Source organism: Prunus avium, chromosome 6, assembly GCF_965620075.1.
Source record: "Prunus avium chromosome 6, drPruAviu1.hap1.1, whole genome shotgun sequence".
In the NCBI taxonomy this organism is placed as follows: Eukaryota; Viridiplantae; Streptophyta; class Magnoliopsida; order Rosales; family Rosaceae; genus Prunus; species Prunus avium.
The window spans coordinates 14729789-14752827 of NC_142289.1; the positions used below are offsets into that span (position 1 = coordinate 14729789).

Consider the following 23039-nt stretch of genomic DNA (forward strand, 5'->3'; position numbering starts at 1 on the left):
TTCACCAGGATTCAATTTATCAACCAAAAAATGACACATTGAACGAGACAGTTTTCCGCACTTCATTTCCAACAACGAAACAAATCCCATTTCTTCAATGGCTGCTTTTTTCTCATCGCTTAAAATATTTATAGTGTCCTTTATATCCTTCGGACTGCATCGTGTGGCTATCTTCAAACAACTTTTGTTTGAGGCGTTAGTTGAAGCGGTTTTAGATTCATACTCTGCTTTCTGAGTAGCATCCAACTTTTGCCACATATTTGCGATTTCCTTCTTTGTCTGAGGAAGAAAATAATAAAATTCAATCAATTCATTATAAGTTGTGAGCTGTAACGTCTCTATTTAAATGTATTGTTTACAATTTATCACCTTTGTATCCACCTTCTCCACTATTTTTTGTTGCTTCATTTCATTGCCCTTTATTTTCCTATTTATAACATTCACATTTAGTTAGTCCTATAAAAAGTACTTAATATACTGGAAGAGCCGTTTAACACTTACAGAAAGTTAAAGTAACCGGTCTTGCGATGAATCATCATCTTGGACTCATCTTTTGTTGTTTTTGGATTTTTGCCCTTACTATGCACATCACTGTTCTTTCTCACCATTTTATAAGTCCAATTAATAATGAGCCTGCATTAAACAAGAAAAACATTTAATATATCAAATAAACTCAATAGAAAATAATAACATGTCAACTCATATGCAAATTGTCAAACTATATCAAATAATAACATGTCAACTCATATCAATGGGAAAATAATATTTGAACTCATATATTTTGTGAGGAGATATGAAATTGCAAGACCCTTAGGCATTGCATGTTTGTGCTCCAATATATCTCCCATTCAACGTAATTCTCAGGGATCCAAAACAATCTCAATGCTTGTTCTCATGCTATCCACTTTCATGGAAATTTTACAATGTTTAATAATATGTGAACGAAATTAACTTCAACCCATTATTTTTTAAATCTTTCAATCCATTCCATAGTTCGAACATCCAAGAACACAACATATTAAACAAAACAAAAAATAGTCTTATCAAATAAACAATCGAAAAATAACATGTATATGTCAATTGCCAACTAGGTGCTATGAAATTGCATTAGCCCTAGTCAATTGCCAACCAGGTGAATGAAATTGAATTACCCCTAGACAATTGCCAACCAGGTGCAATGAAATTGCATTACCCCTAGGCAATTGCATTTTCGTGCTACACTATATCACCTTCTACATATCCAATATAATTATGAGGCATCACAAAACACTTTTAATGGTTGTTCTTAGCCTACTGACTGTAATGACTATTTTACAATTTGTAATAAGGTTACCCACCCACAAAAATGAAATTCATATTACGTTTTCAAAAATAAACTTAAAGAGGTGAGGTTAGGGTTTAGCAAAACACAAGTCATATTACGCAATACTAATTTTACAAAAGGTTAGGGTTTATCAAGAGATAAAATGAGATTCTTCAATATTACCCTTACAAAACTTCTAACTAAGTGCTTTAAACCTTAAGTAAATAGCTACCAATCAATTGAGGTATCTTCACCACATAATATATGTCAACTCATACTCAATTGCCAAATCATAGAAACAAATTGCATGAACCCAATATAATTCCATTTTAGTCAGTCATACCGAATAAACTAAAATAACCAGTTATCAAACAGACGTTTATTGAACCATATATGAAATTGCATTCTCGCCAATCATATCAAACAAACTCAATTGGATAGTAATATGCCAACACATATGCCAATTGACAAACAGAAAGCTATGAATTGCATGACCCCTATGCAATTGTATATTCGTGCTCCAATAAATCATCTTCTATACATCCAACGAAATTTTTGTGCATAATTTTACACTCCTTGTTCTCTGTATAAAAGATAAATTACGATGCAACTTCCATTCAAATTTTACAATTTTAAATAAGGTTACCCACCCACACAAATTCAATTCAAATTTGGTAGAAAACTTAGGTGAGATTAAGGTTTACCCCTAAACAGAAATTAACCTAAAAATTCTTGAGATTAGTTAGGGCTTAGCAAGAGAGAGATGAGATTAAGGTTTACCCATAAACATAATGAACTTAAAAAGAGGTGAGGTTAGTTAGGGCTTAGCAAGAGATAACTGAGATTGCTCAATACTAACCTTAAAACGCTTCAAATCAACTGCTACCCAATGTTTTCAACCTTAGGAATCAACTGATCACTGGAGGAGATACATGGAGGAGATCGCCATATACAGGAGAGATTTTTTGGTTTTGAAGTTCAGAACCAGTTTGAGGAAAAGCGCGCTAAAATATCACAGAAGAAACATATTACCTCCACCTGTTATAGCAGGTTTTCTTTTAATTTTTTTACAAATTAATTGGCATGTGCACTGCACATGCTTCATAAACAACAAATGGTGCATGGGTGCACCTGGTGCACCGTAGAAGGTGCCGTTATAGTTCGTGGTGCTTTCAGCTTTGTATAATGCTATCGTAACCTATTATAGCGTTTTTGGCACGCTATTTGGAGGAAGTTGTGGTGTACGTACATGGTGTGCAACTCAAACAGGCGTCCTATCCACTGTAGCAGAATCAAGTGTAGATCAATTGGCATTTGAAAGTGCCACTTTTGTCATATAATAGTAACTTCCTTGCAATTTAATTTTTTCAAATTACATTCCGGGAAAAAATTGAATTGCGGGGGTATTGTCTTTTTATTGCAATGATACAAACTACTACACCAAATTTGATTTTGTAATATTTATTCAGTTATACAATATTTATATAAACAATCAACAGTTTTTAAAAAAAAAAAAAAAATCATTTCAACACATATGCACGCAAAAACTGCAAATAAAAACAGAAACTGCAACAAAAATACAATGTAGATATCAAATATGTAAAAAAAAACAATGTTATACAATGTTTATAATAAGAAGTTGCAGCTAAATTAGATCATTGCATGACATCAGATAATTGTAGGTCATGATAAGGAATAGGACATGATTGCAAAAATTATATTAATGTGACTGAACTTACACATCAGAATTAGCCTCCCCTCAGTTATGGCAGCTTCTAGCTCTGCCTGCCTTGCAATATTCAAGAAAACTTCTTCAAGAGTTGTGAGACCAAGTTGGATGTTTGCTATGTTAAATTCATGTTGTCTGTCTTGAAGCTCCGCAAAAAATCTCTGCACAAGTTCGTGAAATCGAAAGGAATAAGAACGGTAGAAAATAACAGAAACTTGGTGAGTGAGACTTCTTTTTATTGGTCTTCATAGCTGACATTATGCTATCTTTCTCCTAAGTCCTATCGGATTTCAGTATAGGAACAATTGTAAATACTGGAAAAGTATAAGCATATTTAAAGGATATAAAACAAAGTAGAAAGGGAAATCATTACCGTCAATAGCCACTCTTTATCATGAGGAATGACAAAAGGCAGAAATGCATTGTTCTCTTCTTTAGGTAAAACACCCAAATGCTGTAGAACTTTTTCCAAGTTAGACCTTTTGTGCGCATAAAAAAAGTTTAAATAATTTCCAAAATTAACATACATGTTCAAAGAACAGCTTCACGGCCTCATGGTGAGGTGTGTTCACTGAATTGGTGCTTCCACTGAAGCTCACATTAGCAATAAAACCACTACCAAACCATGACTTCAGCCGGATTGAAGGTCCAATGCAACGGAGCTTACCCTTTGCCATGATTCTTATTCGGTCACTTAGAATGTCAGCTTCTTCCATTGAGTGAGTGGGTAGGACGATTGCACGCCCTTTTTTTGCATCCTCTATGAAGCTGCCATAACTGAGGAGAGGCTGGTTAATGTCAACCATGACGAATCTGTTCTTCTCCACCGTGTCGCTGAAGTTCGTCCCCTTCAAAACGACAACGTCCTTCTCGTCCACCTCCGGCTCCTTATACGCGTCCTCATGATCGCCGCCCCCCTTATCGAAATCGGAGAAATTCTCAAGAAAGAAAGGGTGAGATTTAATTTTGGAAGACTTTAAAACAAAAAGGGTAAAATTGTATTTTATCTTTATAATTTAGACAAGCTCAACGAATCTGAGCCTCCTCTTTGGTCAAATCCAAAACAAAATTTGATTCCTATGTATCAAAACCAAAACATAAATACTCTAGGTATCAAATCCTCATTAGTTAAGATTTTTATGTGTAATAACTAATTTTTCTTAATATTTACAACTTAGCCAGCCCAGCCCAATCACATCGTGATAAGTAAACAAAACACGAAACACGAACCAGCTAACGGAAAGAAGTATCTGCTCTCTGCTGCCTGCGACCATCAACCAAAACGCGAATCAGCTCACGGAAAGAATTCAAAAGCGAGTCTTCATGGCGGCATTCACAGGAGCGCTGACGACGACCCTTCCCACCGCGCCATTATTACATTCAGATTCGATATCATCATCATCATCGCCTTCGTCTGCGTTTTCTAAGGTATGCAAAAGAACCGCTTCTCTTTCTTGCTCTTCTTCCACTTCTAGTACTGCTTCTACTTCTAGTTCCTCCACTGGGCAACCGAATGGCTGCGATGATTGCACAAGGAACACGAAAAGTACTCAGAAATTTAGCTATGGCAGAGCCTCACCCTCAGTCAGATGGCCCCATTTGAAGCTCACTGACACTTATCCCTCACCTCACACCCAATTCACTCCTCCACTCACGACCCATGTTGTCCAAGATTCCCCTGATTCCGACTCTGAGGGGAAAGAGGAAGAAGACCTGAATTTGGGTTCTGTGGGTTCTTTGGATGCGAATGATGAAACCCAACAAGTGTTGGGGAGGCCCAGCAAGACTAAGGCCAAGAAAATGACCAAACTGGCTCTCAAAAGAGCCAAAGATTGGAGAGAAAGAGTGAAACTTTTTACTGATAGGATTTTGGGACTGAAACCCGACGAGTTTGTGGCTGATGTGTTGGATGATAGGAAAGTTCAAATGACCCCAACCGATTTTTGCTTTGTGGTGAAATGGGTGGGCCAGTCGAGCTGGCAGCGTGCATTGGAGGTCTACGAGTGGCTGAATTTACGCCACTGGTACTCCCCGAATGCACGGATGCTTGCCACTATCTTGGCAGTCCTTGGAAAGGCTAACCAGGAAGCCTTAGCTGTGGAAATATTCACGAGGGCTGAGCCCGGAACTGGCAATACAGTCCAAGTGTACAATGCCATGATGGGCGTCTATGCACGAAATGGCCGGTTTAATAAGGTCCAAGAATTGCTCGATTTAATGCGTGAGAGAGGGTGCGAACCGGACCTTGTGAGTCTCAATACTTTGATAAATGCTCGCCTGAGGTCAGGAGCCATGGCACCAAACTTGGCTATTGACCTTTTAAATGAGGTGAGAAGATCAGGTCTTAGGCCAGATATAATAACTTATAATACTCTTATAAGTGGCTGTTCCCGTGAATCCAATTTGGAGGAGGCAGTGAAGGTTTACAATGATATGGAAGCACATAATTGTCAGCCTGATCTTTGGACTTACAATGCCATGATTTCCGTATATGGGAGATGTGGACAATCAAGCAAAGCTGAGCAGCTCTTTAAGGAATTGGAGTCGAAAGGGTTTTTCCCAGATGCAGTGACATATAATTCCTTGTTGTATGCTTTTGCAAGAGAACTTGATATAGAAAAGGTGAGGGATATTGGTGAAGATATGATGAAAATGGGGTTTGGTAAAGATGAGATGACCTACAATACTATTATCCACATGTATGGCAAGCAGGGCCAGCATGATCTAGCGTTTCAGCTTTACAGGGACATGAAAATGCTAGGCCGGACTCCTGATGCTGTTACATACACTGTATTGATCGATTCGCTTGGAAAAGCAAATATGATAACAGAAGCCACTAATGTGATGTCAGAGATGTTGGACAGTGGAGTGAAACCCACTCTTCGGACTTATAGTGCTTTGATGTGTGCGTATGCCAAGGCTGGGAAACAGGTGGAGGCTCAAGAGACATTTGATTGCATGGTTAAGTCTGGGATTAGACCAGATCATCTAGCGTACTCAGTTATGTTGGATATCTTCCTGAAGGTCAATGAGACAAAGAAGGCTATCACATTGTATCAGGAAATGCTGCATGACGGTTTCAAGCTGGATCATGCCCTCTATGGGTTTATGTTGCGGGTGCTTGGAAGAGAAAATAAATTGGAAGTCATTGAAAGAGTGATCAGAGATATGGAAAAAGTTGGTGGTATGAACCCACAAGTTATCTCATCTATTCTTGTTAAGGGAGAATGTTATGACCATGCTGCTAAAATGTTGAGATTAGCCATCAACAGTGGCTATGAGTTGGACAGGGAAAGTCTTTTATCTATTGTCAGTTCCTATAGTTCATGTGGAAGGCACTCAGAAGCATGTGAATTGCTTGAATTTTTGAGAGAACATGCTCCTGGTTCCAATCAACTTATAACTGAAGCATTGGTTGTCATACAATGCAAGGCTCGCAGATTTGATGCTGCCTTGGTGGAATATAGTAATACCAGAGGGTTCCATTCTTTTAGCAGAAGTTCAACCATGTATGAAATCCTGATTCAAGGCTGTGAAGAGAATGAACTCTTTGGTGAAGCTTCTCAGGTTTATTCTGACATGAGATTATATGGTGTTGAACCATCTGAGCATCTTTACCAAATTATGGTGCTCATCTATTGTAAGATGGGTTTCCCTGAGACAGCCCATCTTTTGATTGATCAGGCAGAAATGAAAGGCATTTTATCTGACCATGTCAACATATATGTTAATGTTATTGAAGTCTATGGGAAATTGAAGCTGTGGCAGAAAGCTGAAAGTTTGGTGGGAAGTCTTAGACAAAGATGTAAAGCAGTGGATCGGAAGGTCTGGAATGCCTTGATACAAGCTTATGCTGCAAGTGGTTGTTATGAGCGAGCTAGAGTGATCTTTAACACAATGATGAGAGATGGTCCTTCCCCAACAATAGATTCTGTGAATGGTCTTTTGCAAGCTCTGATTGCTGATGGGAGATTGAATGAGCTCTATGTTCTAATCCAGGAGTTGCAAGATATGGGTTTAAAAATAAGCAAGAGTTCAATTCTCTTGATGCTTGAAGCATTTGCTCGAGAAGGTAACATATTTGAGGTAAAGAAGATATACCATGGAATGAAGGCTGCAGGTTATTTTCCTAACATGGATTGTTTCAGGATTATGATCAAGTTATTGTGCAGGGGAAAACGAGTAAGGGATGTTGAAGCAATGGTCTCTGAGATGGAAGAGGCAGGGTTCAAGCCTGATCTTTCAATATGGAATTCCATGCTTAAGTTATATGCAGGAATTAAGGATTTCAAAAAGACAGTTAAAGTATACCAGCGGATTCAAGAAGCTGTACTTCAACCTGATGACGATACTTACAATACTTTAATTATTATGTACTGCAGAGATTGTCGACCAGAAGAAGGTTTATCATTGATGCAGGAAATGAGAAGGCAGGGCCTAGAACCTAAGTTGGACACTTACAAAAGCTTAATTTCGGCATTTGGTAAGCAGAAGCTGTTGGATCAAGCTGAGGAACTTTTTGAAGAGTTAAGGTCAAATGGATGTAAACTGGATCGGTCCTTTTATCATACAATGATGAAAATGTTTAGAAATTCAGGAAACCATGCCAAAGCTGAAATGTTGTTCACCATGATGAAAGAGGCAGGAATAGAACCCAACTTTGCCACAATGCACTTGCTTATGGTTTCTTATGGCAGCTCTGGACAGCCTGAGGAAGCTGAAAAGGTGCTTGACAATTTGAAAGTAACTGGCTTAGATCTTGATACGTTACCATATAGTTCAGTTATTGGTGCTTATCTGAAGAATGAAGATTATAACATTGGAATTCAAAAGCTCAATGAGATGAAGGAAGGAGGCCTGGAGCCAGATCATAGAATATGGACTTGCTTTATACGGGCTGCAAGTTTATCCCAGCACAAAAGTGAAGCTATTATTCTCCTAAATGCACTGCGTGATGCCGGATTTGATCTTCCAATCAGGTAATTATTAGTTCTCAAGTTAGAATCACAATCAGATTTTTCTTCATTTTCCAGGTTTTTTTTTCCTCTGATCCGTCTCCAAGCAAATCTTGTCTTGTAGGCTTGTGACAGAAAAGCCTGAGTCACTGATTTCGGAAGTAGATCGTTGCCTAGAAAAACTAGAACCCTTGGAAGACAATGCAGTCTTCAACTTTGTCAATGCTTTGGAGGACCTTTTGTGGGCATATGAACTCCGAGCCACTGCTTCATGGGTTTTCCAATTAGCAGTAAAGAGGGGCATCTATAACAATGATGTGTTCAGGTAGGTGTTGATAGATCCAATTGTCAACCATCTGGTATGTTATATGTCTATCAAGGCTAAAGAAAAGAAAGTGGTTTTCCTTATTCAATTTTCGTTTCCATCGGTTTGCTTATACCCAGTAATCTTTTAAATGCAGGGTAGGTGACAAAGACTGGGCTGCTGATTTTAGAAAGTTATCAGCTGGTTCTGCTCTTGTTGGTCTTACTTTATGGCTGGATCAGATGCAGGCAACCCTCTTTCTCCTTCACAGTTTCGTTTGAGATCACTACCCTTTTGAAGCTCCCCTTTCATTTGTGAGTCTAACACAGAGGTTCTTGTTTTATGGCAGGATGCATCATTGGAGGGTTATCCAGAGTCTCCAAAATCAGTCGTGCTGATAACGGGGACATCCGAGTACAACATGGTTTCACTTAACAGTACATTGAAGGCATGCCTTTGGGAGATGGGTTCGCCTTTTCTGCCTTGCAAAACACGAAGTGGCCTTCTTGTAGCGAAGGCACACTCCCTCAGGATGTGGTTAAAGGACTCCCCATTTTGTTTGGACCTTGAGTTGAAAGATGCCCCAGCTCTCCCTGAATCAAACTCAATGCGGCTCATTGACGGATGCTTCCTACGACGCGGTCTTGTTCCTGCATTCAAGGAAATAACCGAGAGGCTTGGCCTAGTGAGGCCCAAGAAATTTGCTAGATTGGCTTTGCTATCAGATGAAAAGAGAGAGAAAGTTATTCAATCTGATATTGAAGGGAGGAAAGAGAAGTTAGAGAAAATGAAGGAAAATGATGATCCAAGGAGGGTGAGCAGGATTAAAAAGCTTAGGAAGAGGAAATATGTAAGACCGTCCAGATTGTCAAACACCAAACAGATTGTATCAGGACAAAAATCTTTAAAATAGAGTTGTGAAAGTATGGAAAGGCTGCATAATTTCCGTACCTTCTTCCACTTCAGCACCTCTTAGTTTAAATCTTTATTTTTGATCTCATGCCACAATAACTTTAAAGACCCGAACTTCACTGACAGCATGGAGGAGGATTCTGATGATGAAACTCACGAGGAGGAGGAAGATGAGTATGTTTTCAGTCTGTGTGAGGTTATGTTTGACTAGGAGTCACAGGTCCACTAAATGATTTCTAATTATGCTGGCTTTATTATGTTGTAGTGAGCGACTGAATATATGGGTGATGAAGATGTCAGCCGGAAAGTCCGAAGAGCAGCAGCTAATTGCTTAGCGGCATTAATTGTTTCCCGTCCTGAGATGCTTTCAAAGCTGTATGAGGACAATAGGCCTGAGATGCATTGCAATTTCTCTTGAAACTTCTCATTATATATTTGTGTGCTCTCTTGTGTTTTTGATATATTTGTAACATTTTGATTTTGTATTTTACTGGGTATGGGTCTCTCGTCGACTTGAAATGTGATGTTTAATTTCCTTCAATTCTCACATTAGTCCTTCAATGAAATCATTAAACACTTTCTGCTTTTCCGCAGGCTTGTCCAAAATTAATTGACAGGTTTGAAGAGAAGGAGGAAAATGTCAAGGTAAACCAGAATGAATGTCAGTGGATCTTCTCGCTTCACAGGATTAATTATTTTGCTGCAGATGGATGTTTTTAATACATTCATTGAACTGTTGCAGCAAACTGAAAATGTTACAAAAGGACAGATTGAGATAAATGAACAGAGGTAACTTAGTTGTAAACTTGTAATGTTATCTGAGTGTCAAAGTACAAGCAGTTTGTTTTCTCTTTTACCTCTTATCTAGCATTTGCTTGGTTGGGTGTGGTTTTAGAAATCTTAGATTCTTAACTAGGGAATTGGACTTATCCTAGTTCTGAGTTATTAGATGCCTTTGCTACATTGTTGGCATGTTTTGCAGTCAAAAATGGTTATTGAAGCAAGAAGTGCCAAAGATTGTCAGATCTATAAGTAGGATTTTTTAAGTATCTTTTGGATTGTTTGTTATGGGAATGTTATGAACTATAACATTTATCTATTTTCAGGTTGGCATGTCTTCTGTTTTGAAAGAACTTGTGGTGGTCTTGCCAGATTTCCTGGCTGATCACATGGGTTCACTCATTCCAGGAATTGAAAAGGCATTAAGTGTAAGTAAAATTGTCTCAAATTGGAAGTGTATTTTGAACTCATATAAGTCTTTTCTGGTGCTGATATTTGTCCCCCTTTTTTCCTTTTTTTGGTGGTCTCTTGTAATTTTTTCTAGGATAGGTCTTTTACCTCCAATTTAAAGATTGAAGCTCGTATATTTGCACGATTGGTGCTGGCTTCACATTCTCCTTCTGTGATTTCCATCTTTATATCAAGGTAACTGCAGTAACTCTTACGAATATGCTATGTTATGAATACGCTGATATGATTTTGAGAAATAGACCACTAGTTGCATTCGTTTGCGGACATTATAAAATATAAACTCATATTATTGCAGGCTCTTTCTAGTCCTGTTGTATCTGCTGTGGGAGAGCGTTTTTACAAAGTCACAGCTGAGTCGTTAAGGGTGTGTAGGGAATTTTTCCATGTCGTTTGCCTGAATATCGAGGTGTATTAGTGGGCACTCTTAGTCTTGTGGTCCTGTTAAACTATTCTCTACTTATATGATTTGGTTTTTCCATGTAGGGGGTTGGTTTTGATTTCCAACCTTATGTTCATCCAATATATAATGCCATAATATCACGCTTGACAAATAAAGATCAAGATCATCCTATATGTGTACTTAATTGTTTATGTCTGCTTGTATTGTGGCTCATGTCTATTCTTATGCAGGAGGTAAATGAATGTGCTATTTCTTGCATGGATCTTGTTGTGTCAACATTTGGTGATAACCTTGATGTTGAACTGCTTGTATGCCTTCCTGTACTTGTCGATCGGATGGGAAATGAGATCACTCAACTTACAGCTGTGAAGGTAATTCTTCTGCTCACTTTTGTGACCGACTGTGACTGTTCCTTTGCCATTTGTTTGCTGATGTCTATTTTTCGGCCTTTACTTTCTGAAGATATACATTTGGGAGTCTGTATTATTATGTACATGTCTTAAGTTTCTAAGACCTTGAGTGTTTTGCATCCAAGCATTTGCTGTCATTGCTGCTTCTCCGCTCAATCTTGAATGTTGGAGCAAGTGATTGCAGAGTTGACTGCATTCTTAAGGAAGGTATGGGAATTTACTTAATCTGTTGTTGAATTCATAATCTTCTTACAATTTTTTTTTATGAAATTCATGTTAGAATCACTCAAAGACCTGTGAAATTAATCCTAATATTCTTTGCCTTTGTGGAAATCAGGCTGATCAGCCTCTAAGACAGGCAACATTGTGGACCCGAATTCCCTAATTGTTGCTTATGGAGATAAAATTCTGCTTATGAAGTTATTATTGTATAACTTGCCACATTGATAAGGTTTTTCTCTTGCTACTTCACCAATTTTTGTGTTCTTTTCAAATTTTTGTGTGATTGGTGGAATTTGTGAAACTAGTGTCTTTCTAATACACATTTCCAGTGATGCAGACTTGCATATGACGGCCCTCACCCTGGAACTCTGCTGCACCTTGATGGCAGACAGGTCAAGCCTGGTTGTTGGATTGGCTATTAGAAACAAAGTTCTTCCGCAAGCACTAATGTTAATTAAGAGCTCATTGCTGCAGGGGCAAGCCCTTTTGGTAATTTTATCTATCTAACTGGTGTTTTGTCTTGATCTAGAAACTTTGTACATGTTTGAGAACATTCTCTGTTGGATATTGCAGGCATTGCAGAACTTTTTTGGCTTCCTTGATGTATTCTGCAAACACAAGTTTTGATACCGTACTAGAGTCTCTGCTATCAAGTGCTAAACCATCTCCCCAGTCAGGTGGGGTTGCAAAACAAGCTTTGAAAGGACCTTTAACTGAGAATTGAATCAGCCCAGCAATTCTAGGCTCTCAAAGTCTGCACCTCTCCACTGAGAGAGAGAGAGAGAGAGAGAGAGAGCAGCATATGGGTTGGGTTCTGTGGCTAGGGTGCTGGGCTCTGGGGGGTGAGTTTGATGGGTGGGGGGGGGGGGGGGGGTGGGAGGGGGTGTGTTGAAATTGGTGGGGAGGGGATCGAGTAAGAGAGAGAGAGAGAGAGAGTTTTATTTATTTATTTATAGTATTTTATATTGTTTATTAATTAATTAATAATATATTATTATTTACTTAGTGGATGGGAAGATAATGGGTATTTTAGGAAGGCTTATTAGTTGAAATACCCCTTGAAATTTTGGTCAAATCTCACTTTGCACTCTAAAACTGAAAGTGACCCATATACCCCATTTGACCGTGGTTTTGCGTTTCACTTTGTCCCCTACCGTCAACTCCATTCCTGATCTCATCAAAATTGTTGACGTGACAAGGGTAATTTCGTCCATAAAAACATTTTTTTTTCCCATATGGCATAAATTTTTTTTTTTTTTTAAATTGCAAATTCTCTTAAATAATTAAAATTTAAACATTAATAAATACCAACAAAAAAACCAACAACTTCATCCCCCACTCTCACGCCGTTTCCACCCATCCCCACTTCGATGTCACCACCACCTCTCCATCTTCCTGCACCCCCACCGCGACCTTAGTCCACTTAACAAATCAACCACTTCAACAATCCCTATCTCCCATCTCTCTCAGCCCACGAAACCCACCTCATCCCCGCAGTCGCTCCCCTCGGACAAACCCCACCACCACATAACCACTAGCCACCTCCACCCAATCACTTCCAGCACATTCATCCTCCAACCCCAAACCACACAACTCCAAAACTCCAACCTACACCCAACAACCTCCAACAAATCCATCTTTACCTAGCCACCCCAATTGATCTCCTAACCCCAAATTGCAACCCCCAACTAATACCCCACCCCATATTACACAAACCCAACTATCCCACACCCCTCTTCCAGCTCAGAAAAAGAGACTAGATGCTTTAATTTTATGCACATCATAGGTTTTTGTCTATTTGGAAGAAAATATGAGACTTACACCACAAAGTATGTCTGATAAAGCAACTGCTTTGGATGAATTAGAAGAGATGCTTCAACATATATGAATTAGAAGAGCATACAACAAGCAAGACCAGGCAGTGGAAGAAGAAGAAAAGAAAAAGTCGAAACTAGAGAAAAGAAAAAGAAGAAGAAGCAAAAAAGAAAAGAAAAGAAAAATAGAAAGTAGGCTGCTGGAGAAGGGAGAATATAAATTTTTTTAAAATTCTTATAAGAGTATAATAAATACTATCGTTGTACATAGATTACACAAGAACAAAACTTGCTCTAGTGGTAAGGACCCATTATTGAGTATTGGAGGTCATGGGTTTGAATCCACTTATTATGCATTTTATTTATGTATGTGAGTTTATGGTCTCTTTTGAGATACTATTGTTTTAATAACATTGCGGATTGACTCTTGCTAAGTCGTAAAGGGGTGTATGTACTAAAAAGTATAAAGATTCACATTACGGATCAGTACATGTTAAGGTTCGCATTTGTAGGGGCTTCATGTGTTTTGAGATACTCTTGCTAAGTCGTAAAGGGGTGTATGTACTAAAAAGTATAAAGATTCACATTACGGATCAGTACATGTTAAGGTTCACATTTGTAGGGGCTTCATGTGTTTTGAGTTTGCATTTGTAGCTTGAAGGGAAGCACTTAACTGTTTTAAACTCATGGCTAATAAAGATTATCAAACTTTTGCAATACAAAAGCTTAGTGTTCTAGTGCTTGATCTAGTGGGAGAATGTTATATTCCTATTTAGATTGGTGCACTAGATACTAAGTTATATCAGGTTTGATATGAGTTTAAATTAGGTTATACCTTGGGGCCCAAAACTTTGTGAAATAAGGAAAATTTTGAAGCCAATTAAAGGGGTCCTATTTTTTTCCTTTTGCATGAATCGTTGTTTGATGGGATTAGAGTGTTAGTCAAGTCGGCCCTCGGTGATGAGTACAAACGACTTGACCTAGCCCTATATAAGCTTAAGACCCTGCTCTCGTCAGATATGCTCTCTAAACATAATCTCATCATAAAGAGAGAGTTGAAACAGTTTTTGAGAGAGAGCAGAAGTCTTAAGCAGTTTGTGTCTTTTGCCATAGTTGCTGCTGCTACAATTGAATGAGTTCTGAGATCGTGTACTTGAGGAAGATGGTGCCAGGTATGTCTTCTATGTATTTCAGGTTGTGTGAAAGATCATGGGCACTCATATACAGAAAATCTAACACTTTTTACTCCTCTCTTTACCTCTTTCCTCCTATTCTCCCTAGCTTGTAACCCTTTTCGTTTCTTTTTATGGTCTAAACCTCAACACTCCCCTCCCTTTTTAACCTTAATTCTTAAGTCTCTCTTCCAAATCACATAGCTGATAAAAGAGAAGAAACCAAGCCACAAAAACGAAACCAAGCCCAAGAGTTAATCATTACCCATCAAAATGAACCCAAAAGAGATAAGAAAGTTAAGAAATCTGAGGGAGAGAACTGTGATTTGGGGGAAGGGCTACATGAATTACACAGGTTGACAGAAAATAAATTATTTATTTATTTAATTTTAAAGCATGGGGTTTTTTTTTTTTGGGTTACAAAAGGCTTGGGTTTTTACAACCCATATATGTTTTCCATAACAATTCTAGAAACATTTAGAGGAGGAGAGTGGCAGAGGTGTAACTGAGGGCGGAGAAGAGAGAGAGATAATTGAAAATGGGAGGAAATGATGAATGCATAGGGGCGCATGGATCCCTATATATATATATATATATATATACCCATTCTATTGAGGGATCCTTCAAATAATTTTATTTATTTGAGAGACACCCTTTTGGGTCCTCTACAAAAAAAATTTCAACGATCCAAACCTCCTATTTTTTAAGTCTAAATTCATAGATTATCCTTGAAACAAATTAGACAAATTGGAAACCTTTTCGACATCCAATTGTGTCCTATAAAATCAATGAATACGGTGCTTCAAGAAAGTACTAAAATTTCCATAACTCAATTGAGTAGTCAAATGATATCGGATTCAAGTGATTTTTTTTTTTTTGTAGAGATGATCTTTGAATGATATTATCTAAAACATAGACGGTTTGGATTCGTGAAATATAACACAGAGTGGATCCTACAAGGATGTCCCTCAAATAAGCTTATTTAAAAGATCCTTTATATATATATATATACACACACACACATACACGCATCTGCAACTGCCTACATCTTTGCATCATCGCATGCAGTATTAGAACGATTAAGGAAGTTGATTGATTGTTGCTATAATTAATTAAGGAAATTAATTAATCATTGGAACATCGGACTTTCGAATTGGGCTTTAAAACCCGTTTATGGTGATTTGTTTCGCCTAGTGTGGTGGTCAGGTGAGGTCAGACCCAAACATGATCGGATTTGAGATATTATCCTAGGCAAGTTAGCGACCTATTCAGGGACGGACCTAGGAATTGCAAATCATGCGGGCTAAATTTACCTTAAGTACAACCTATTAAGAAAATTTGGTGGGTTTTGGTGGGTTTTTGTAGATTTTTAGGCTTGGACAATAGATTGTAGGAACTAAAAATCATAGATAACATTTAGCCCAGCCCAGGCCCACACTCAACCCCTTCACTCATAGCTGAAAACCCCATGTAAGATCCTCAAACGTTATAGCCCAGGTTGGTAAGAAAATTCATGCTGAGCTAAATGTTATTTTAGGTTGAGAAAAAATAAAAGCCGACCGAGCTGTAGCCCAGGTTAGGATGTATTGAGGTTCGTGTCTGGACCTATTATTGGCAACACCAATATTGTCCCCAACTTAACCACCTACCAAGCTCAGTAGATGTGGAATTTTATCATAATAGGCATCAGTGATATTAGTAATGGAACCACTCATTATATATTGTATTTATTTTAAAGTTTCCGATATGGGACTTTATATTCTTCAACAGAGTCGTCCATGTGACATGCTATTAGTGGTCAATCGACTCAATAAAGAGCACATACCAACCTTGGTGTTTTTAAGTTTAAGTTAAACCTATCTGATCAAGAAAAAAAAAAGAGTTAGGGCATGTTTACGTATCAATAATTGAGAAAGTAAGGAATCAGAGAATTTAGGAATCGGGGAACTACTGAATCGGTATGGGAAGAATCATTCCCATTAAGCTGTTTACTAAACATATGGAATTAGCAAAGGAATGGGGTTGATTCCCATTGTTATTGTTTACTAATTTTCATGAATCAGAATCCAAATTAATTTATTACTAAAATGCCCTGCACATTTTCACCACAGCACATATATAATTCTCAAATTGGCTAAGGAGACCAAACTAATCCGGTAGCAAAAAGGCGGTGTAAACATGAGGAATCAATATGTTGAACAAGATGAACAGCAAGAGGCCAGTTTAATGATAATGTTAATAACACCTTTGTCAAGAGCCAATTTCAAACGAAAAAACAAACTCCAATAAATATATATATATATATATATATATATATATCTTTCACCTACGTAACTAGTAAACAATCAAATAATAATGACCTGCATAATCTTCATACTACCAAAAAAAGAGATATATAATCTCCACAAAAGTCTTTATCTATGACCGTACTATGTTTTGTGATGAATGTGAAGACAGAAGATAGAAGAAGAAGATAGATAGATAGAATGATTTACATAGCACAAGGTGTTGCTGCTGCTTATGGGAGGTTGTGTCTGCAACTATAACGTGAAAAAGAAGTTGGAGCGTCTTGGAACTTCTTGGCGTGAGTTTTTATTTTTTTTTAGGGTTTGGGGTGTTTTGGAATTATGTTAAAGTAGTAGAGGTATTTTTGGAAGTAATTAAGAGAAAACAGGAATGGGAATCGTATCGACTACTCCCCCCTAGGTGATCTGATACCCAGTTTTGAGGGGATGTGATTATGGATTTTGAGGTGGGCCCACTTATTTTTTCATTCCTGATTGCAAGTAAACGCAGGGGAAGTCAGGAAAGGAAATCATTCTCTTTCTTCCCATACCCATTACTGATACGTAAACATGCCCTTTTTTTTTTTTTTGTGTTTAGGGTAGTTTAGTTATTCTTCAATCTCTCTTGTTCATTGAAACATAATTAAAAAGTATTCCCATTATACTTAAAATAATTAAAAGGTAAATATAGAAAAAAAAAAGTTTTTTACCTGAAGAAAATGTGAAACATTAAAAACATCCTTCTCTATCAAGTTTTGAGCAAACCATCGCCAAATATGTGGGATGGTGTAATTGATGTGAGTTTGATAATATCAAGTTTTGAGCAAACACATTAAAACATCAAGTTTTGAGAATTTGAGACAAGAAGAGACTTGCTTTGGTAATTGATGTTGTGGATGGTGTAAACTTATCAACTAGTTCGGGATATTGACTCCTTTTTAAACTTATCAATTCAATTTTATTTTCAATCCTAGTAAATTGGAGCCAACGCGGGCTATAAGTTGGCTAAAACAGTATGTCTGTTGTTAGCGAGATCTTAACTTAATTAGGAGATTTATTTCCTAGTTTATTAGGACTAGGGTTACATCCTTGTATTATAAATATCTCCTTTTTGAAGAATGAAATACAATCTGAAAATATTATACCCATATTGTTTGACTTGGTATCCTTTGTATTCGAGTTTGATCCCCTCTCTATACATTAGAGTATCTTTTTTATAAGAAAAGAAAACAAAAACTACTTTTTGAAATGATCTCAAAAGTGAAAAAAAAAATGACCCGCTATGTGACCCGTTTTATTGATACAAATTGGGCCATGCCCAAACCCCAAGTGTTTTCGTAAGCAGCGATTCCTTTTCCTTCAAGATACTTCTTTCTTCTGAAGCAGCTATATGGTTTGTTGCCGTTCCATTCCGGCAACGACTGTTGTGGGAGCAAATTTCCTCCCACGGGAATATTCGGTTGACAGATTCCTTCGTCTTCTCCACTTCTCTTTATCCCTGAAAAATGAATAGCAATAAGAGCTCTTTCTCCCTGCAAAATGAATAGCAATAAGAGGACCACACCCGGGGGGGTGTTGGCCAAAGGCCCTCCGATGCCTAAGTCAGTTCAATCGATCTGTAGAGAAACGATAGCTAAAATAGGGTACGGGGGAATATGTATGTGTGGTGAAAACCGGGTGGCCGGAGCCGTGAGTGGTGGCCGGAGCCTTGTGTAAAAGGGAGAGAGAGAGTGGCGGCTAGGGTTTGTGAGAAATAATTTATGCAGAGATTTGGTAGTAATTTTAGACGTACCTCAACCCTTGTGTGTGGCCATCCTTTTATAGAGGTCTCGGGAGCTAGGGTTTCAGAGGAATAATTTCGTAGATGGAAAGGAAATATTCCTCCCCAATTTGGCAAGATTTGACTAATTAGGGATTTGATTTATTTGATTTAAATCAAATCCCTAATCAAGTTAGGAATCAAATCAATACCTAATTTAATTAGGTAACTCCTCCTTTAATTGAGAAAATTCGTAGGAATCAAATCAATCCTCAACCTAATTAGGTAATATTCTATTTAATTGGGTAATCCCCAATTAAATTGAATAATTCCTAATTAGGTCAAATAATCCCTAAATGGAAGGAATTATTTGACCTAGGGTTACGAATTAATTTGGTTCCCACAACAACTGTCATTTCATTCCTGTAAAACCTAGACGTGCAACTTTCCTCTTTGTTCTTCTAGCTGTTAGTCTCCAACGTCTGGACATCATTTGGTAAGTGGATGATGCTTTATTCACTGAACTCAACCATTGATCCCTTTGTAGTGTTTCTGATGTAGAATAGCCCAAGTAGATTTAGAGTAGGCACTTGAGCAATAGAACAGAGAAGAAATAAGAGATCGAGGAGAAGAATTAGAGGTCGAAGAGATGAAGGGAAAGGGAAGGAATCAGAGAGCTTAAAGTCAGGAAATTTATCATTAATCACGTCTGCCTTAAAAGATTACAAACAACTCTATTTATAGAGACAAAACCCTTTTTAGCCTAGGAGAAGGAAAAGTAAACTTTCAGAAATAGGAAAGCAAATTAACTAATAAGAGATCCTTTACAAGAAGGAATCTTTAAGAACTAGGAAAACTAATAATAGGAAAGCTAATCCAAGTAGAATTAGGAAAACCAATCCAAGTAGAATTAGGAAAACTAATAATATGCATTCTACATCATTCTCCCCCACTGAAAAAGAACTCGACACCGGCAAGTAAACCAAGATTAAGGATGACGACGACGTTTGTAAGTATGGATGATGGGAGGACGGGATGCAGCCAAATCAAGATCATGAAGAGCATCCTGATAACTCTGCAGAAGAGTGGAATCCAACTGGCGAAATTCAGCTTCTGTAATCCAAGTATCCTCAGTAGCAGGCCTTCCAACCCAACGAACCAGATAACAAGTAGAACCTCTAGTAGACAAAGCCACAACTTCATGATCCAAGACATCCTCAATCTGATCTGTAGGGGCAGAACTAGTAGAAGGAATATGCGGCACCATAGGAGGAGTGGAACCTTGCGCAACATCCATAGAAATAGGTGGAGAAAAGGTTCCTCGATAAGGAGATAAATCAGAAACGTTGAAAATGGGACTTATATGCATATCTGCGGGCAACTCAATCAAGTAAGCATTAGACCCAAGCTTCCTAATGATGCGATAAGGACCCATCGAACGAGCATGAAGTTTCTTAAAAGATTGCTTAGGAAAACGCTCAGGGCAGATGCGCACCATAACAAAATCCCCTTCCTGAAACTCCTGTTGACGACAATGAGCATTGGCTGCCAGTTGATAAGTGTCGGTGTGCATGGATATCTGCCTACGGACGTCATCATGTAGTTGCCTAATATGTTCAGCAAACGACGTAGCAGAATCTGATGCTCAGGCAGCCACAGGAAGAGCAACTAAATCAACAGGTGATCGGGGAGAAAACCCATGAACAACCTCAAAAGGGCTCTTACCGGTACTTCGATTAACTGAGTTGTTATAAGCAAACTCAGCCACAGGCAACAAGAGATCCCAATTACCAGGTTTATCCCCAACTAAACAACGGAGTAAATCACCAAGACTGCGATTAACCACCTCAGTTTGACCATCTGTTTGGGGATGGAAAGCAGAAGAAAACTTCAAAGTAGTACCGAAAAGCTTCCACAAAGTCTTCCAAAAATAACTAACAAATTTGACGTCACGATCAGAAACAATGGAGACAGGGAGGCCATGCAAACGGACGACTTCCTTAAAAAATAACTTGGCCACATAAGACGCATCAGTATTTTTGGCACAAGGCAGAAAATGTGCCATTTTAGAAAAACGATCAACGATGACAAAGATGGAATCATAGCCGCGACTAGTCCTAGGTAAACCAAGCACGAAATCCATACTAAGATCCTTCCATGGGGCATGAGGTATCGGCAGAGGGGTATATAAACTTGTGTTACGTTTGCGAGCTTTAGCTAGTTGGCATGTACGGCATTGGGAGATGAGATGAGCAACATCACGTTTTAACGACGGCCAATAGAAACGATCTTCCACCAAGGCAATAGTCTTATCTTTTCCAAAATGTCCTGCGAGGCCGCCACCATGTAGTTCCCAAACAAGGAATTCACGGAGAGAAGTACGGGGAATACATAATTGTGTTCCTCGAAATAAGAACCCATCCCTCGTAATAAAGTCCACATACTCGCAACGGTTACCATTGGAAACTTCATGAAAAATAATTCCAAAATCTGGACAAGACGAATACTCAGTCTTAATACGATCAAACCCAGTTACCTGAACTGTCATTGTGTGCAAAATAGTAGCCACGCGACTAAGGGCATCGGCTGCCTTATTGTCAATGCCTGTAAAGATCTGGAGATATTCTAACCACTTAACATGTCGACTGCTAATGGTGCGTTGAGAGTGGAGATATTTCAAAGCTTGATGATCAGAATACAACACAAATTCGTTTGGTAGTAGGTTATTGCCAACATCGAAGTGCTTGTACCACAGCATAAAACTCCTTATCATAAGTAGAATAACGCTGCTTTGCTTCATTCAGTTTCTCACTAAAGTATGCTACGGGATGTCCTTCTTGGCTAAGCACACCACCAATCCCAACTCCGGAGGTGTCACATGCGACTTCAAAGACTTTAGTTAAATCAGGATGTCGAAGAACAGGCGCTCGAGTCATCTTCTGCTTCAAAATTGTAAAAGCTCTGGCAGCTGCAGGGGTCCAAAGAAAAGTACCTTGTTTCATACAATCAGTTATTGGTGCCATAATAGTACTGAACCCTGGAATAAATCGTCGATAAAAAGAGGCGAGACCATGAAAGCAGCGTGTCTCTGTTAAAGTCGTGGGTGTTGGCCAACCAGTAATAGCCTCCACCTTGGCAGGATTTGTGCTAACCCCAGCTGCAGAAATATTGAACCCCAAGAATAAAACTTGCGGTTGAAGAAACGAACATTTTTTTAGGTTGGCATACAGTTTTTCCTTTCGTAAAGTAAGGAATATTGTCCTAAGATGTTGGAGATGTTCCTCCCGAGAACGGCTGTATATAAGTATGTCATCAAAATAAACTACCAGAAATTTACCAATATAAGGTCGTAACACATGAGTCATCACCCTCATGAACGTGCTGGGTGCATTAGACATGCCAAAGGGCATAACAAGCCACTCATATAACCCATCAGGGGTTTTAAACGCGGTTTTCCACTCATCTCCTTCACGAATGCGGATTTGATGGTAGCCACTGCGAAGATCTATCTTAGAAAACCATTGAGAACCAGCCAAATCATCCAACATATCCTCAAGTCGCGGTATGGGGAAACGATACTTAACTGTAATTTTATTGACAGCGCGACTATCTACACACATTCGCCAGGAGCCATCCTTTTTGGGGGTAAGGAGAACTGGAACAGCACAAGGACTTAAACTATGACGAATGAAGCCCTTAGCCAGCAACCCCTGAATTTGTCGATTCAATTCCGCTCGCTCAGGTGGATTCATACGATAATGGGGAAGATTAGGAATTTGCGAACCAGGAACAAGGTCAATGGCATGCTGAATCTCTCTCGCTGGAGGGAGGTCATCTGGCAAGTCATCAGGTATGACATCAGAGAATTCAATGAGGAGCTGTTGTATAGGTTCTTCAAGTGGAGTGGAGGTGCAGTTAGTTGCTGGTTTAAGCAAGAGAGCAAAGACCACACCAGTGTCTTGCAGTTCGTGTGCAAAGTCTACAGGTGATAAAATACTCAATCGATGCTCTGAAGCCTTCTCTTTAATTGACAGTGTTGTTTGACCATCCTTAGTTGGTTTGATGGCTGGATTGGAAGGCTTTAGCGTTATGTTCTTTCCCTCATGTTGAAAAGTATAGGTGTTCTCTCTACCGCAACTTTTCACATGGCGGTCATAAAGCCAAGGCCGGCCTAGTAGCACATGTGCGACACTCATGGGTAGGATATCACAATAAAGTTGCTCGTGACAGGGACCCAATTGAAGAGGAACAAGACATCTTTCAGTAACAGGTAACCTGGTTTTATCTACCCAGCCAACATGAAAAGGATGGGGGTGTGGCTCGGCCTGAAGGTGAAGGCGATCGACAGCAGTTTTAGAGATAACATTCAGTGTACTTCCCCCATCAATAACTAGTTGGCATCTATTGGTGCCGCAAGGAACATAGGTTTGAAAGATACTTGTGCGCTTCCATGAATCAAGAGGTGGAGATGTAGGTGCGAAATAAATACAACGCATAACACTGAGTTGGTGGAACGCCTCCTC

The 23039-nt window shown here is 38.7% G+C and overlaps 2 protein-coding genes and 2 pseudogenes across 3 annotated transcripts in view; 3 read left to right on the forward strand and 1 right to left on the reverse strand.

The window, feature by feature from the left end:
* Window positions 1–4225: 4225 nt before the first annotated feature.
* Window positions 4226–9217, forward strand: EMB1270 (Pentatricopeptide repeat (PPR) superfamily protein). The gene is made up of 4 exons (XM_021946597.2): window positions 4226–8011; window positions 8112–8312; window positions 8449–8539; window positions 8641–9217. The coding sequence occupies exons 1-4, from the start codon at window positions 4356–4358 to the stop codon at window positions 9202–9204; spliced, it is 4512 nt and encodes a 1503-aa protein (XP_021802289.2). The 5' UTR covers window positions 4226–4355; the 3' UTR covers window positions 9205–9217.
* A 17-nt stretch (window positions 9218–9234) lies between these two features.
* LOC110771924 (putative F-box protein At1g44080) overlaps window positions 9235–23039 on the forward strand; it is a 33721-nt pseudogene continuing 19916 nt past the window's right edge. Inside the window, exons 1-5 of the transcript XR_015836557.1 lie at window positions 9235–9377; window positions 9469–9992; window positions 10310–10411; window positions 10528–10628; window positions 11085–11225. The product of XR_015836557.1 is annotated as a putative F-box protein At1g44080 (transcript). The remainder of the gene's footprint in view (window positions 9378–9468; window positions 9993–10309; window positions 10412–10527; window positions 10629–11084; window positions 11226–23039) is intronic.
* Window positions 9331–12331, forward strand: LOC110746382 (cullin-associated NEDD8-dissociated protein 1-like; annotated as a pseudogene).
* On the reverse strand, window positions 19505–23012 carry LOC148293753 (uncharacterized). The gene is made up of 2 exons (XM_088254595.1): window positions 22301–23012; window positions 19505–19797 (listed from the first exon to the last, which is right to left on the reverse strand). The coding sequence occupies exons 1-2, from the start codon at window positions 23010–23012 to the stop codon at window positions 19505–19507; spliced, it is 1005 nt and encodes a 334-aa protein (XP_088110721.1).